General features: G+C 44.4%; 1 protein-coding gene across 2 annotated transcripts in view; it reads left to right on the top strand.

Moving 5' to 3' along the window:
- Positions 1-1,344: 1,344 nt before the first annotated feature.
- SOAT1 (sterol O-acyltransferase 1) overlaps positions 1,345-17,014 on the top strand; it is a 76,369-nt gene continuing 60,699 nt past the window's right edge. The window contains exons 1-2 of one of the 2 annotated variants that reach the window (XM_035010693.1): positions 1,345-1,524; positions 14,822-14,947. In XM_035010693.1, the coding sequence (XP_034866584.1) occupies positions 14,830-14,947 (118 nt within the window). In that variant the 5' untranslated portion in view covers positions 1,345-1,524; positions 14,822-14,829. The remainder of the gene's footprint in view (positions 1,525-14,821; positions 14,948-17,014) is intronic. The other variant, XM_035010692.1, reaches the window with a different exon arrangement.

Below are 17,014 nucleotides of genomic sequence, written 5' to 3'. Positions count from 1 at the left end.
TATGCTGGAATTAAAAAAAAGGCATTTTTAAAAAATAAATAAATGAGGGGCGCCTGGGTGGCTCAGTTGGTTAAGCGGCTGCCTTCGGCTCAGGTCATGATCCCTGGGTCCTGGGATAGAGCCCCACGTCCGGCTCCCTGCTCAGTGGAGAGCTTGCCTCTCTGCCTACTTGTACTTTCTCTCCCTGTGTCAAATAAATAAATAAAATCTTTAAAAAAATAAAAAATAAATAAATGAAATAAAGGAAACGACAACAGTTATAGGCGTATATATGAAGTGGCCAGCAGTCCGATCAGGTATGAATCCCTCTGTTCCTACTGATCTTTAACTGGTGGGAGGGAAGAGGTGAAGCACAGAGGCCACGGGATCCACCAGCTCCTTTTGCCATCTAGTTGGCAGGCAGGAGTCACAATGGTACATGAGGCAAACTGTAAAGTCCGCCAATGATTGCCAGTTCTGAATCTGACTGACTGTTGAGGCCAGTTCCGCTTTGGGGTGAACAGTGCTGCAAGGGTAACTTGTACAAATCCTCTTTGTTTAAAGGTGCACAGAGTAGTCAGTTCAAGCAAAGGTGATCCATTTGTTCAGGGTAGCTTGACAGGGTCGTGGGTGGCCCTCTCAGCTTGTTTGGAGTAGGGTCGCAGTCATTAGGCAGGCTAGGTTAGCTCGCATTGGTTTGCAGGCTCTGAGCGTGACCCTTCAGTCTCTGCAGCTCTCATCATTCCCTTTTCACCTACATCTTTGCCTTCGCAAAATCGGATCAACTGTTGCAACTAGTCTATGTCCTAAATCTCTTTGCATCATTATTTTTCCTTTGATAACGAAGTCTCCTTTTTAATTCCTTAATTGCCCCATCATTTCACTGGTTCCTTACCTAGTTCGCCTGTGCTGAAGGACACAGCCAAGTATAGTTTACAAAGTACTAAAGCAACCCATGATGAACGCTGCTGGCTAGGGCTTCAATTTTGTTCCTAGAGGGTCAGTTCCAACTTCAAAGATCCACGGTTCTAGAGGCGGCTTCTGAGAGTCTCCGTAAGAGGCTCCAGACTCGCCGGTCCGGAGCTATCACGCCGGGTGCCGTTTCGGACTTGTAGGAAGTTATCTCAGGCTCCTCTCTGCCGCACCTTGGATCGCTGGCGCAAAACGGTGTCACTAGCCTCTCGCGCGTAGCTCCCGGCTCTGGGCACCGGGGCCAGGCAGGCGTCAGGTCCTGGGTACCCGCGAGCCCGGGACGGGGCGGGCGGCCATGGGCGGTGGGCGGAGCCTGGTGGCGACAGGGGCCGCCAATGAAATCCCGAGCCGGCGTTGGCCGTGCGCGTGACGCTGCGTAGCGGGCTGCGAGGCTGGGGGCGGAGAGGCCGGGGAGCGGGGAGCTTTACCTTCGCTGGCTGCGGGGCTGGCTGCGCTGCTGGCTTTGGGCACCTGGAGAGCTCCCCGACGCCCACCTTTTTACCAGCCGCGCCGTGGGGGCTACCCGGCTTTGCCTTTCTTGACTAGGTCCGCGCTGTCGGGCTCCGGCCCCAGGTAATGCTCATGCTCCCGGATCCGCTCACTTCCCGCCTGGGTCCACCCGCCTCAGCCGGAGAGGAAGGGGAAAGAAGTGGCGGCTGCATCTCCGGCCCGGCGGGCCTGGCCTTGCCCTGGGCCAAAGGGCGGAGGAGGCGGCCGGGAGCCGCGGGAGGGGGGGGGGGCCTCCGCGAGTCCTGGGGAGTTTGGGGGATGGGGAGGGCGGGAAAGTTACCGTGGGGCGCCCGCATGGCTGGCAGCCCTTTAAACCTTGGAGGTTTGTTACGTGCCCCCCAGATCCTGTGGCATCTCTCAAGCTGGTAGTAGAGAAAGTTATGAATCAGAAGACATTTTATTCTTTAAAAAGCGAAACCAAAAATGGGCTCAGGAAGTCTGGAATTGATTAGGAAAAAAGTGTGTGAAGGGATAGATGGCACCTCAAGATATAGAAAGCTGTCTGGGCACCAGAGCCTTTAATCAGGCTCATTATTTTATTTTTAAATATTAAAGTGTAATTTTCTGTCACTGTTAAATGTTAATAGCCATTCAGTTTCTCTGATACGTGTATTTGGAAGTTATTTGTAATCGAGAAACAACTGTAAACGCTATTTTTCGTATTTATATGTAGATGAAGTTCACAGGTCACTTTCTAAGTCACTGCCATCGTTTAAACTACTCTTTTTTTTCAGAGTATCTTCCTTTGACATAGAATTCAACTTGAAGCGGTTTTTTGTCCCCCTTTATGTGGGTAATCTCCATGAATGACTTGTTAGGGAAGTTTGTGTGTTGTCTAGGCATGAGAATGGCTTTTGGGAGGAGCCCTGATATATTCAAGAGTAATCATTTAAAAATGCACGTGTCTCAAAGCCTCACATGCTTAGAACTCTCAAAACATTTCACATTCTCCTCGAATAAAGACCAAAATACTGCTGCCCCTCTTCTCCATTTCATTTTGGGCCACTTTCCTCCTGGCTCTCTAGGCTCAAGCCACATTGGTTTTACTTTTGTTCTAAGAAAGCCTCTTTACTATCTCATGGTCTTTAGGTGTTTCCTCCACCTGTAATGCACCATTCTCTCCTTTACCCAAATCCAACACATTCCTCAAATATCACTGTAGGAAATCCAACCTGTCTCTGTGAAGCCCTCCTAGTACTTGGTTTTCCTTAGCAGCAGTGTAATGTCACTTAGATGCTTTAATTGTTTCTTCTGCTAGCATGTACATTTCATGAAGGCTGGGCTAGTGCATCTTATTTATGTCTTAATTACCAGAGTCTGGCCTAGCACCTGGCACAATGAAAGAATGAATGAGTTGGAGAACAGAGGAAGGAACTTGTTTGAATGGAAAATGTTAACTAGGAAAGAGTGCTTGTTCCTTTTGGGAAGGAAGTGGAAAAAAGTTTTTAACAAAAGCGAGTTAATGACATCTTTTTTTTTTTTTGAAATTTATCGCATAGGGTAAATAATTATATTGACCATACAGATGTGAATGAAATTTTGGGTTCTTTAGTTTAGCTAATTGACTTAATGACTTAATGATATAATGATATATAAGTGTAGGGTTGTACTTGGTTAAGTCTTTGCTTGGAAGGGAAGGGGAGAAACTTTATCTTTTGAATTGTAAATTCATCTGCAATTTTTCTCTTTTCCTTCACTGAAGGTGAGAGTGACATAGCAAAGTTGGTCACTGAGAATAAGTTGGTTACTCTATTTGTTTTATAGATTTATAGGTTCTTTTGAAAGCTTTTTTTTTTTTAAGCTTTTTTTAATTTGTCAGAGAGCGAGCGAGCACAAAGCAGGGGGAGTGGCAGGCAGAGGGAGAAGCAGGCTCCCCGCTGAGCAAGGAGCCCGATGTGGAACTCGATCCTAGGACCCTGGGATCCTGACCTGAGCCCAAGGCAGACGCTTAACTCACTGAGCCACCCAGGCATCCCTGAAAGCTTGCTTGCTTGTTTGTTTATCTACCTATCTATTTTTATTTGAGAGAGAGAGAATGAGAGAGAGCACAAGGGGGGTGGTCAGAGGGAGAAGCAGACTCCCTGCTGAGCAGGGAGCCTGCTGCGGGACTTGATCCTGGGACTTCAGGATGGTGACCTGAGCCGAAGGCAGTTGCTTAACCAACTGAGCCACCCAGGTGCCCCTGAAAGCTTTTTTAGTAGGTACACTGTGGGTAGGCTAAAGTTGACATTCTTTCCAACACGGTTCATTTGTTCTCAAGTCAATTTTGTGTTGCTTTCTTTTTTTTATTTAGGGATGCGTGGGTGGCTGGTTGGTTGGTTAAACGCATCTGCCATGACCGAGCTTCGGCTCGGGTCATGATCCCGGGGTCCTGGGATCGAGTTCCACCTCGGGCTCCTTGCTCAGCGGGGAGCCTGCTTCTCCCTCTGCCTGCCACTCCCCCTGCTTGTGCACTCTCGCTCTCTCTGTCAAATAAATAAAATCTTAAAAAAAATAAAGATTTTATTTATTTGAAAGAGCGAGAGAGGCAGAGAGGGAAAAGCAGGCTCCCCGCTGAGCAGGGAGCCCGATGCTGGGCTCGATCCCAGGACCCCAGGATCATGACCGGAGCTGAAGGCAGACGCTTACTGGACCAAGCCACCCAGGTGCCCCTTGTGTTGCTTTCTTAAGGCAAATTAGATACTATCACACCGAACATTACAAAACCAATGCACAGATTGGAATCTTAAATAATTTTCCAGTCTGTATGTTGTATTTTAAAATAGGTCTCTGGTCAGCTTTATGTCACCTTGAGTGTAAATGTTTCCATTGCCACTTACTGGCTGTGTGACTTTGAACAGGTTTTATAGTGTTTCCGAATCTTTTGCATCTTTTAAAATGCAAATGTTAGATGAGGTATGTGGAGCACCTGCCCTGCTGCCCAGCACTGTAAATGTTATGGCTTAGTAAACATTAGTTCCTGCTTCCTTTATTGCTGGACCCTTTTGAGAGACTAGTCTTATGATCACTGTTTTTACTTCCTCAACTCATTTTGCAACCTAATCCAGTATATTTCTTTGTCCTTCCTGAAACAAATTGTACAAGCAAAGTAAATTGTAACTATTAATGTCCCCAAATTGTGAAATATTCTAGGTCTCACCCTCCTTTATTTTCTTCTTCTTTTTTTTTTGTCTTTCTTGAATTTTCCATGATATTGATCAGATAACTTCTTGAATCTTTTTTTTTTTTTAATTTTTTATTTATTTGCAAGAGAGAGAATGAGAGACAGAGAGCATGAGAGGGAGGAGGGTCAGAGGGAGAAGCAGACTCCTTGCTGAGCAGGGAGCTCGATGCGGGACTCGATCCCGGGACTCCAGGATCATGACCTGAGCCGAAAGCAGTCGCTTAACCAACTGAGCCACCCAGGCGCCCTTTTTTTTTTTTTTTTTAAAGATTTTATTTATTTATTTGAGAGAGAGAATGAGAGAGATCACATGAGAGGGGGGAGGGTCAGAGGGAGAAGCAGACTCCCTGCCGAGCAGGGAGCCCGATGCGGGACTCGATCCAGGGACTCCAGGATCATGACCTGAGCCGAAGGCAGTCACTTAACCAACTGAGCCACCCAGGCACCCACTTCTTGAATCTTTTAACTAGATTTCTAACATTGCTTGCTCCCAGTTCTCCTCCAATCTCTCCTAAGCCTTGCTTTTTCACTGTTCTTTAAGTGTCTTGTAAAATTACTTAACCTGTAATATGGGATAATAGTATCTACTGCATAGATTGTTGTGAGGATTGAATGGAGCCATAGTAAGTACTAGGGAAATGTTAGCTTTATTACTTCCTAAGTTATTTCTTGATATATGGTCTCTCCCCGGGAGATTTCCTTCCTGTGCCTTGGCTGTAGCTGCTGCCACTGATGAATCCAGTTCTTTGTCTCTAGTCCAGACTTGTACGTTCACCTGCCTGCTTTTTCATCATCACTTGGCTGACCCACAGGCACATCATACTGATCTTATCTACACCTTTTTCCACCTGTAGTTACTTAGCTTAATGGCACACCCATAACCTTAGTCAGCTGAGTTAGAAAACCCTGGATCTATATTTCCAGATGCCTTCTGGATATAGCCACCTGAATATCCTAGATGCCTCAGCTAACGCTTGTAAATTTATCTCCCTTATCTCTAATTTGTGAAATCATTTGTTCATTTAATAATCACATGCCGATTGGGCCTAATTTCAGGCCCTTATCTTTTTTGTGTGTGTGCTAATTGTCCTTGCCAATCTCTCATCCTCCACATTGTTGCCTCAATTATCTTACTAAAAGACAAATATCAAGTCACCCTCTTGTTTATTTTTTCTAAATTTTTTAAAAGATTTTTTTTTTTTTTAAAGTAATATCAGCACCCAACGTGGAGCTTGAACTCATAACCTGAGATCAAGAGTCGCATACTGCACTGACTGAGCCTGCCAGGCGCCCCTAGCCTCTTGTTTAAAAACCTCTGTAGCTCCTTGTTTGTGTGTTAAATTGCAAACTCCTTTTAATCAGTCCCTGAGGGTCCTTGACCTTTTGTTCATGCCCTTCCATGTACCCTGTTCTCCAACCTTCTCTTCCTTTAAGATTTAACCTAGATTTTACTTTTTTTTTTTTTTAAAAGATTTTATTTATTTGAGAGAGACAGCGAGAGCAGGAACACAAGCAGGGGGAGTGGGAGAGGGAGAGGGAGAAGCAGGCTCCCTGCCGAGCAGGGAGCCCGATGTGGGGCTCGATCCCAGGACCCTGGGATTATGACCTGAGCTGAAGGCAGCCGCTTAATGACTGAACCACCCAGGCGCCCCTAGATTTTACTTTCTTCAGGAAACCTTTCTTTTCTTTTTTTTTATCTAAGATTTTATTTATTTGACAGAGAGACACAGTGAGAGAGGGAACACAAGCAGGGAAAGTGGGAGAGGGAGAAGCAGACTCCCCACAGAGCAGGGAGCCTGATGTGGGGCTCGATCCCAGGGCCCTGGGATCATGACCTCAGCCGAAGGCAGATGCTTAACAACTGAGCCACCCAGGCGCCCCAGGAAACCTTTCTTAATTGCCCCTAAGTTCTGTTGGGCGCCAGGCCTGTATTTCTTTAATACCCTGTACATCTCAGTTACTGTTCTGTAATATTGCTAGGTGTTGTAATTATGTTTTTATGTCTTTTGCCCACTAGATTTTCACTCTTTGAGGGCACAGGCTGTTATGTAGTCATTTTTGCATCCCAGGGCTTGGTACTGTAGTAGACCTCAATAAAATATTTGAAATAGTGAATCCATCACCAAGGTCTGAACTTAGGTTTTTCATAGAGTGCTCTCCTTCCCATCTTGTTTTGATATCTAGAAACTTCTGTTTCTTCTTTGAACTCTGACTCTAATATCACCTCCTCCATGAGGACCTGTTTGACTTCCCTAAATGGTATGTTATACCTTCTTTGGATACAGGGTGTGTATATCTGTATGTGTGTGCTCATGCACGTGCGTGTGCATGTGAACAGTGTAATGGGGTAGACCTCTGTATTACTGCAACACATTTATCTAATATCATAGTAGAAAGAGATGCTTATTAATCTACATGAATTTTCAGATACTTGGCATATACCTTTTAAGTGTCAGAACTTAAAGAATTTTTTCATTGCAAATTAAAAAGTTTTTCCCTGCCTTCTAAGTTTAAACTAGCATAACCTTTTTAAGGTGCCAAGGTCATTAGAGCATGAACTTTTAAGGTCTAATTTGATACAGTGATGTTTTATGGGCCTTATAGGAAACATAACCCTTTTGGTCCTTCACTAAAAGACCTGCTCTTGCTCTCTCTTTTTAATGTTGATTCCTACTTTTAAAGTTTTCTTTCTTCTGATGCCAGGGTGGCTCGGTTGTTTAAGTGGCTGCCTTTGGCTTAGGTCTTGATCCCAGGGTCTTGGGGTTGAGTCCCTCATTGGGCTCCCTGCTCAGCGGGGAGCCTACCTCTCCTGCCCCTCCCCCTGCTTGTGCTCTCTCTCTCTCTCTCTCTCTGACAAATAAATAAAATCTTAAAAAAATATATAAAGTTTTCTTTCTTTACTGTCATCTAGAGTTATGCCTCTGGCAGTCACTGCCTTTTTCTGTTTGAAGATGCCAGACAGGATTACCTCCCTCATAGGGTTATTGTTAGTATTAAAGGAGGGAATGTACACAAATGTACACAAAGGTCTTATCAGAGAGTATAGCAAATAGTAAGTACCCACTAAAGGGAACTCACAATTCTTAATGTTTTTCTAATTATTTGAATCATTTCAGGAGAATAATCTCTCAAGTTTTAGAGATTTTCTAGTGGAGTAAAGAGCCTGGCATTTGTCAGAAAATGGTTTTTCAGAGTCTCTTAGGCAACCTAAGTTTAGAATTGGGTCCTGAAAGCAGATGCTAATGAGAAGTCTGAAGCTCTAGAACAAGCGGGTCCCATGGTGTAATGGTTAGCACTCTGGACTTTGAAGCTCTAGAACAGAGCATTTTTATGTGTGTGTATATAGATAATTTAAATCCCAAGCTGGGTAAATGTCCTCATAAACTGTTTTATATTTATCTTTTAGTGTTAATAGGTGAAGGTAGAAATAAAAGTGAACATCATTTCAACTCTCATGTTCTTCACGGACGCGTGAAGGACCATTGTTTCATTCCCTTAACATATGTGAAAATGCTTGGTAATACTTTATCCACTTAATAAAGGTGTATTAAGTGCAGGGTGTTCCAGGCATGGTTCTAGATACTTGGAGAAAATAATGAACAAGACAAAATTCTACTTTTCTTGGGGGATTCTAGTCTTGTGGGGTTGATAATAAATGCTATAAGGTGCTGGGCAGTAAGTGCTCTGAAGAAAAATAAAGCAAAGTAAGGGATAAGAGGGTAAGAGGGTGCAAGAGTGTTTAGTCAAGGTAGAGAGGGGAGTCCCCGAGGAGGGGATGTTTGAGCAGAGAACTTGGATGAAGTGAAGGAGAGAGCCTTGACAGTATCTGGGGGGAGATACTCTAGACAGAGGAAATGGCAAAGACCTGTGAGTAGGAATGAGCTTGGCTTGTCCAAGAAACAGCAGAAGGCCAAAGTAATTAGAGCAGAGCAAGTGAGAGAGTTGTGGGAAGTGGAGGGTGCTGGGGGAGGGGCACGGAGGTGAGTGGCGGATCATGGAAGAGTTACTAGACAATGGTGAGGACTTAAAATCCACTGTTTGGAGGGTTTTGATCAGGGGGATGATTTGCTCTGACTTATCTTAGAAGGATTAGTCTGGGTGCTATGTTAAAAAATAGAGCAGAAGGGAGAAAATGAAGACGGACCAGTTAGGAGGCTACTACAGTGAGAGAGGACTGTGCTTAGACTCTGGTGAATGTGGTGGATGTGGTGAGAAGACCTCACAGTTGGGGATTTAGTTTGAAGGCAGAGTAAGATGGATTTGCTTTTGGATTGGATAAAGGGAAGTCAAGAATTAAGGATGACTCCTAGGTTTTTTTTCAAATCTGGGCAGAGTGACTGCTAGTCCCATGATCTGAGATGGGGAAGACTGCGAGAATGGAATTGGAGGGAACATCAGTGGTTCAGTTGCTGGGAATCAGAATTATGGACATGGTGCAGTTGTTGGTTAACAGTAAGTTCTAGGGGAAGGTATGACTGGAACATAAGGACAGCTTTTTGGAGACAGAAAGTCAAGGATCTGGGAGGCCCCAGGGTATTGGATGGATCTTTGTACATGGATGTTGAAGTTAGAGAAGTGTAGAAAAATTAGTGGTGGTGGGGGGGAAGTGAGTGAGGTTCAGATGTACCCTCATAATCTTATGATTCACATGATCTGAGGATTTGATCAAAATTGAGGTGAGCTATTTTTTTAAAGATTTATTTACTCCAGAGAGAGAGAGAGAGAGATAGCAAGCGTGAGAGCATGGGGTGGAAGGGCAGAGGGAGAGAGAGAGAGAACCCCAAGTAGATTCTGCACTGAGCAAGGAGCCTGCCGTAGGGTTCGATTTCACGACCCTGAGATCATGACCTAAGCTGAAACCAAGAGGCAGACGCCTAACCAAGTGTGCCACTCAGGTGCCCTGAGGTGAACCATTTTAAGTAATTTGTCCTTCCTAACATCTGTATATATGACAATAATAAAATTTGTTAATATTTTCTTGGAAGCCGCATGGTGTTTGAGCTGCATTTGAGAAAGTATATAAATACGGCCCTTTATTTGTCCTCATCTAGTACATCATAAAAGCAAACACAGTAGAATTTGAGGGATGATATGGTTTGTTTGACTGCCATTTGTCATACAGGAGATAGATATGTAGGTATCAGATTACTTGGTTAATTTTGCAAACTTGGTTATTAGTAACGATGGCACTTTAGTGTATATTGTCTTCTTTTGTTGTAGCTCGGTGCAGTAGTATTTATCTTCATGTTCTAGATGAGGAAACTGACGCAGAGAGGTTGGAGGATTTACCGAGGACACAGCGATATGACGGAGCAGGGGTGTAAACTACCTCTTAGTGTTGGGATACCAAATCCTGTGCCTTCGAAATTCTCACTCCCTGCAAAGTAGAGGATATTGAGGCCAAAGAAGTTAGTATTCACTTCTAAAATAAGTAGATTTAAACTATGGCAGTGTAATTGTGCAGGCTCAGTACCTGTGTTTTAGCTTTTGAAAGAAGGCTTTCTTCTCTAGACTGGGTTGTTGGCTCCTAGTCTCATCACCAAGAACTCTCTTAATGTTTTCATTCTATAGGGTATTCAGGCTTAAATTTTTTTTTTTTTGCCTGTTAAACAGCATTTATTTGTCAAACTTGTTTTATTAAGTATTTTTTTTTAGAGAACGAGAGCACGAGCAGAGGGAGGAGCAGAGGGAGAGGGAGAAGCAGACTCCCCGCAGAGCAGGGAGCCTGATGCGGGACTCGATCCCAGGACTCTGGGATCATGACCTGAGCCAAAGGCAGACGCTTAACTGACTGAGCCACCCAGGTGTCCCTTTTATTAAGTATTTTTTTTTCACCTTTTTTAAAGTAGACTCCACAACTAGCGTGAAGCCTACGACGGGGCCTGAATCATGACCCTGAGATCAAGACCTAAGCTGAGGCCAAGGGTCAGATGTTCAACTGACTGAGCCACCCAGGTGCCCCATTAATTAGTGCTTTTAATCGACATGTAATCAGCATGATATAGTATCAGCCAAAAGCAAAGTAACATTGTTTTAGTCAGCCTGTACAACTTGTTTTATGTGATAAAATATGTAATTATTTCAATTACTGAAATATTTGAAGTTTTTGCATACCCTTAGAAGTCTAGGGGACCCCTCCCCACCCCTGATGAAGAACAGTTGTCATAGGGGCGCCTGGGTGGCTCAGTTGGTTAAGCGGCTGCCTTCAGCTCAGGTCATGATCCTGGGGTCCTGGGTTCGAGCCCCACGTCGGGCTCCCTGCTCAGGGGAGAGCCTGCTTCTCCTCTCCCTCTGCCTGCCATTCTGCCTACTTGTGCGCGCTCTCTATCTCTCTGTCAAATAAATAAATAAAATCTTAAAAAAAACAAAACAAAACAGTTGTCATAGATCTTGATGAGTAGGATGTAGAAAGCTGTTCACAGTAAAGGTGATGCTTGTTATCATCCTCCCAGCATATGTTTTCCTCGTGATTCTCTGTGAGGAGCACTGTATCCTGTTAGAATAACTGGTCGTATTAACTGATAGCTCTGTACTACTGCATGCCTGTCATGCTCCAGATACTCCCCCACTGGATTTGAGGGTTTCAAAGAGAAAATGCCATTTCGTCCCGGTCTTGGAGAAGCTTATGCTTAGTGTTAAGAGGCAGATAGTGTCGCTGAGTGTAGTGGGACCGCAGAGGAGGGGGTGACGTGAGAGATGGTGGTCAGAGAAACCTCAGCATGGGAGGTCATTCGAGGTCATCTGCTGATTACAGGCTAGGCTGTGGAATCCCTGGGTTTGGTGTTGGATCTCAGTTCTGCTGTTGGAGAATTATATGATTCGGGCAAGTGAAATTCCCTCTGAACTGTATTTCTCTCACCTGTAAAATGAGGCTAATACCTGCCACCTACGGTTGTAAAGATTGACAACGTAAGGACTTGGCAGTGCAGTATCTGGTAGGTACGTAATAGCTGCTCATTAAATCAAAGCTGTGTTGTTACTGGTGTTCCTACTGCTGCAGCTGTGACCCTTACTTTGCTGGGCGGGTTGGGTTAGCTAGATAAAGGGCACAGGGGAAACGGCGTTCTAGAGATGGGAAAGCCTATAGGGAGAGACATGGTGACCAAAGACCGTATTTGGGGAATAAAATAACATATCTGCCTTACAGATTATATTGAGATTAAAATACACGTGAAGCACATAAACATGCAAAAGTATAGTCCCTGTCATGTCCCTTTTCAGATGCAAAAAAAAAAAGTACAGTCATTTTTTAATTCCTCATTACCCCCTGTATAATTCCTTCCTTTTTGAAACATCTTGGTTCTTTTTTTTAAAAGATTTTATTTATTTGTCAGAGAGAATGAGCAGGGGGAGCGGCAGGCAGAGGGAGAAGCAGGCTCCCCGCTGAGCAGGGAGCCCTAGGCGGGACTCGATCCCAGGACCCTGTGATCATGACCTGAGCCAAAGGCAGACACTTAACCGACTGAACCACCCCAGGCCTCCCGGAACATCTTGGTTCTTTTGTGCATCTTTGTATCTCTATTGTTTTCTTCCCTGATTTCTTCTCTACTTCTTGATGTCTTACTTTGAGTGCATCCCCCAGAGTTTAGTTGTCTGTTGTCACTTCTCTTTTCTGTTGGAGAGGTTAGATGCTCTTCTGGCTTCTTCTGCCACTGTTAACAAAGCACTTTTAACTTCATCAGTTGCCCTGACCTCTTTCCTAGGTTCCTCTGAATTGGATCTTACTGGTCTCCTAAAATTTCAACCTGATCCATAATTCTGTTTCATTTGTTTGATTTCTGAAAAAATTAGAAGGGAAATGATCTAGATTAGTCAGATGTTTACATTGCTAAGGAGGGATACTTAAGAAAACAAACTCACCATGTACTACATTTCATACTGGAAAGGACATTTTAAAAGTTTAGAAAGACCATAATATTAGAATTTAAGAATATGTAGCTTTAAAAATTATGTATGAGGACTTCATTATTTTTCTTTTTGCCTCAGACTAATGAAAACATAGTCATACACTGCTTTGGAGTCAACCTTGTACTGTGTTGATATTGATCTGCCTAAAATTTGACTGTGATCCTATTTTTCAGTGCTTAGAATGGCTCACCACTGCCTAGCTGAAAAAAAATCCTCCTTTCTTAGACCTTGATAGTTTAACTCTGGCTCTCCTTTCTAGTCTTTTCCCCTTTCCCATTTCTCTGTTACCAACTTAAAAAAAATTCAGAGAGTTAATGGTGTTTGTGGTTTGGATCTGAGCCAGGTCCAAATCTGGCCCTGTGTGGTCTTGGGCGAGTTACTGCCAGGAGAAGAACAGCCCTTGGCATCCCGGAGCTGTGCTGGTTCCGTCAGCTGGCCTTGATGTTGTGAGCTAGCCTGGCACTTAACATCTGGGTCTTCCTGGTGTTCCTGGGTTGAACATAAACAATTTCATTGAATATCAGCATCAGACAAGGCTACTCTGTGACCAAAATGGATCAAGACAAAAATAAGAACATGCCATAATCATGTCTTGACCTAGACAAAACATGAACATTGTCCAAGTCACAAAATAGCCAACATCCTTTTCTCCAGGCTATAATGTGAATGATTATTGCTGTTCTACTGGTTACAGCTTTAGCCTCCCTAAAGAGATTTGTTGATATACCCAGGCATAGAATTGTTCCCACTTTCTGACAGTACCCAACTAGAGTGAACCCCTTCTTCTTTGAACTCTTCCAAAAAATCACCTAGCCAATTCCCAAAACCTAAGTAAGTCATTTTTGATATTCTGAGATTCCCCATAGTTTCCCTTGGTGCGTGTTCTTAATAAATTCAACTTGTTCAACTATAGGTATGTTCCTGGTGTGTGGGCAGAGGGCATTGACAGTACAGTTTGAGCCTTTTTTTAATATATGAACTGCGATTAATAACATCTTTTTTTGCAGAGTTATGAAGATTAGATGAGAAAATGTAAAGCACCCAGTGGAGTCCTCTAACTTTGAGCTACTCAACAAAAGCTTGTTTCTTGTCCTCTACTAAAGTAGTCTGATTAGTCATGGTCCCCCAAAGGGCTTGGAAGGACCTTGTTTTAACCCTGTCTCATCCGTGGAGTGCTCTGCTCTCATCCTTCAGGACTCAGTTCAAATACCTTCTTTTCTATGAAACCTTGCATCTCTTCATGAGCTCTTTTATCTCTGAACTTCAGGTATTGTTTTTACCATTGACTTGACTGTTAATTCTACCCTACTTTGTAGCATCTTTGTACTTACCTTCTATTATCTAATTATTTCTTTTTAAAGATTTATTTATTTATTGGAGGGGGGAGAAAGAGAGAGAGACTCAAGCAGACTTCCTGTTGAGCATGGAGCCCTATTTGGTGCTCAGTCTCAAGACTCTGAGATCATGACCTGAGCCGAAACCAAGAGTTGGATGCTCAAACAACTGTGTCCCCCAGACGCCCCCTGTTATTTAATTCTGAATTTTTCATATACTTACGCCTTGTTCAACTAAATTGTTCTTTTAGGATGGGGGCTTTGTTTAAATAAGGACCTTTGAAACCAATTGTTTTATAAGGACTAATTTCTTTGAATTTGTTATAGTATATTGTACTCAGAAAATGCTTAAACATGATTAAAGTAAAACAAAAGGAACAGGATATGTCGTTTTTCACCTCCCCTAAATATGGTGATATTGTGACATTTGCCTAAGTCAGATACTTCACATGAAGGGGCGCAAAATATGCCACCCAAAAATGTACTTTGGCATATTGATTATTTTGAATCAAGGTTACTTAAGAACATCCAGTGCAGGGAGGACCCTCTCAGCCTCCTTTGTCTTCCTGAAAACAGGAAGTAAGTCTGCCATGTGAAACATACCCTCCCTGTACCAGGAGGGTAGAAGACATCCCTATCACCAGACAGAAGGAATTTAGGGCTGAGAAGGCTGGGTTTAACAAACCTTGTTACTTCTTCAGTGATTTACTACCCCAACTCCAAATCCCTTTGTCTTAGCAATTCTTCAGATGTTTATTGTTTCTTTGTCTGAAAAGATACAGCGTTGCCTGCTTTGGTCCCATATTTTTATGGGCTCCCCTACATATGAAATTAAATGTGTTTTTCTCCAGGTAATCCGTCTTACGTCAGTATGAGTATCAGACCAGCCCAGTATGAAGGGAAGAAAGGAAAAGTTTTCCTCTCCCACAAGAGCTTTTTATATCTTCCTTCCTAGATAACACGATGGTGGGTGAAGAGAAGACATCGCTAAGAAAACGGCTGTCAAAGTCCAGGGAAAATTCGGAGGAAAAGCAAGACCAGAGAAGCCCTTCAAAGGAGTCCCTAGAGACACCTAGTAATGGTGAGGCTTTTAATTTTTTTTTTTTCAGCTATTTAAGTTTTATTAACCTTACTCAGTAAATATGTAGGATGTGGAGTAATTTTTTAGTGAAGATTGCAGAGGACACTGCGGAGGACATGCTTCACTACTGTGGACTCGGGGACCTTGCTGGCAGGGGATGACTTCTTATCTGCTGCCTTGATAACTCCAGGGACCGCCGTTTGTGTCATGTCCTGCACAGCAAAATGGCCTAGACGTGGTACTCAGAGAAGGTCTCCTCCACACACGCATGGCCTTGCTGGGGGCCGTCTGCACAGGGGCCTCAGGGCTTTGGGTTGTCCTCCAGCCTCGTGGCCGAGTGCTGGTCAGTGTTTTCCCTCCGTTCAGGGGATGTGAGCCGTGTGGCAGTCCAGCACTGGGCCGTAGCCAGCGTGGGTCTGCCTGGGGTGGTTGAGGACCATCACCTGTGCCAGAGCCCGGCCAGCCTCCGCAGTCGTTCCTGCTGTCTCCGGCCACTTCTCGGACACATGCTTCATGTCGGAGCCCACATTGTCAACCAGGCGGGGCCTCCGACAGGTGTCGTGGGGCATCTCCACAGACTCGAGCTCAGGTGACATTGGTGGGGATGAAGGTGACCACCATCCCAGGTGCAGAGGCAGCCTCAGGGGCTTGTCGACTGGGTGGGAAGGTAGAGTCCAGAGACTTCCAGCAGAGTCACCCTGGTGACGTTTCATTTGTCCTCTTGACCTTCCAGCCAGGGCACATTGTTGCTGTGCCAGCCTGAGATGGGCACAAAGGCCACGGCGGCCAGGTTGTAGCCGATCTTCTTCAGGCAGTTGCTCACTTCTTAGTGATCTGGAAGTGCATGGCGCTGAGGTAGGCTCGGCAACATCGCTCTCGTTGACGGCCGCCATGAGCTGCAAGCTGCTTCAGGCGCAGCGTGTAGGCCCCAGTGTGTGTTCGCAGGTGTGCCTTTCTTGGAGATGCCGGCTTTGAACTTGAGCATGCTGCCGCCATGATGAGCACAGCACAGTTGGCCTCGGATGTCCAGGGGTCACATTCTTGATGAAGTCCCCGGGGCCTGGGGCATTGATGATGGTGATGGCATGGTGGCTAGTCTGACTTCCATAGGGAGATGGGAGTGGTGATGCCACACTGTCCCTCCACCTTCAGCTTGTCCCGCACCTGGGCATATTTGAAGGAGCCCTTGCTCATCACTCCTGCCTCCTCCTTCAACGTCTCAGTGGTTCTTTCATCAGTGCTCCCCAGCTTGTAGATGAGCTAGATGCCTGGCGGGGGTGGACTTGCCAGAGTCCACGTGGCTAAGGACGACGATATTGATAGGGTCTTTGCCCATGCGATAGGTTCATTAGTCAGTGCTCTAAAGAAAAAGCAGCAAACTTGATTCAGAGATCAGTAAGAGCTACAGCAGCTGTGAGAGAGACTTGTAATTTTTTTTTTTTAAAGATGTTATTTATTTATTTGACAGAGACACAGTGAGAGAGGGAACACAAGCAGGGGGAGTGGGAGAGGGAGAAGCAGGGAGCCCGATGGGGGGCTCGATCCCAGGACCCTAGGATCATGACCTGAGCCGAAGGCAGACGCTTAATGACTGACAGACCCAGGCGCCCTGAGACTTGTAATATTTTTGAGGTGAGTTAATGCAATAACAAATGCAGTGTTTTAGAGAAGGGACTGCCATCTCTTTAGCTCTCTTTATTATAAGTGCGTATGCTGGTAGTGTGAAGGTACAGAGGTAAAAAATAAATTGATAAGGAGAATAGAAAGGAACATTGTGATTTAAGTGCCGGTCACAGCCTCATTATGCTGGTGACACTGGTGTGTAAATTGCTGCACATGTCAGAGGTGAGCTTTATTGATGCAAGTGGAATTTGCAGTGTCTATTTCAGGATTTATGTTACGTAGAGTTTCCTGTATCTGGTAACAAAGAAATGAGAAAATAAGCCCTTTCTTGTTAATGAATTCAGTGAACATTATGTACTGTGTTTTATTTTTTATTTATTTATTTATTTTTAAAAGATTTTATTTATTTGACAGAGAGAGAGACAGCAAGAGCAGGAACACAAG

This window comes from Mirounga leonina, unplaced genomic scaffold, assembly GCF_011800145.1.
Source record: "Mirounga leonina isolate KUSES-001 unplaced genomic scaffold, KU_Mleo_1.0 Mir_154, whole genome shotgun sequence".
NCBI lineage: Eukaryota > Metazoa > Chordata > Mammalia > Carnivora > Phocidae > Mirounga > Mirounga leonina.
Note: the sequence above shows the minus strand (reverse complement) of the source record. Positions and strands in the feature narration are given on the sequence as shown.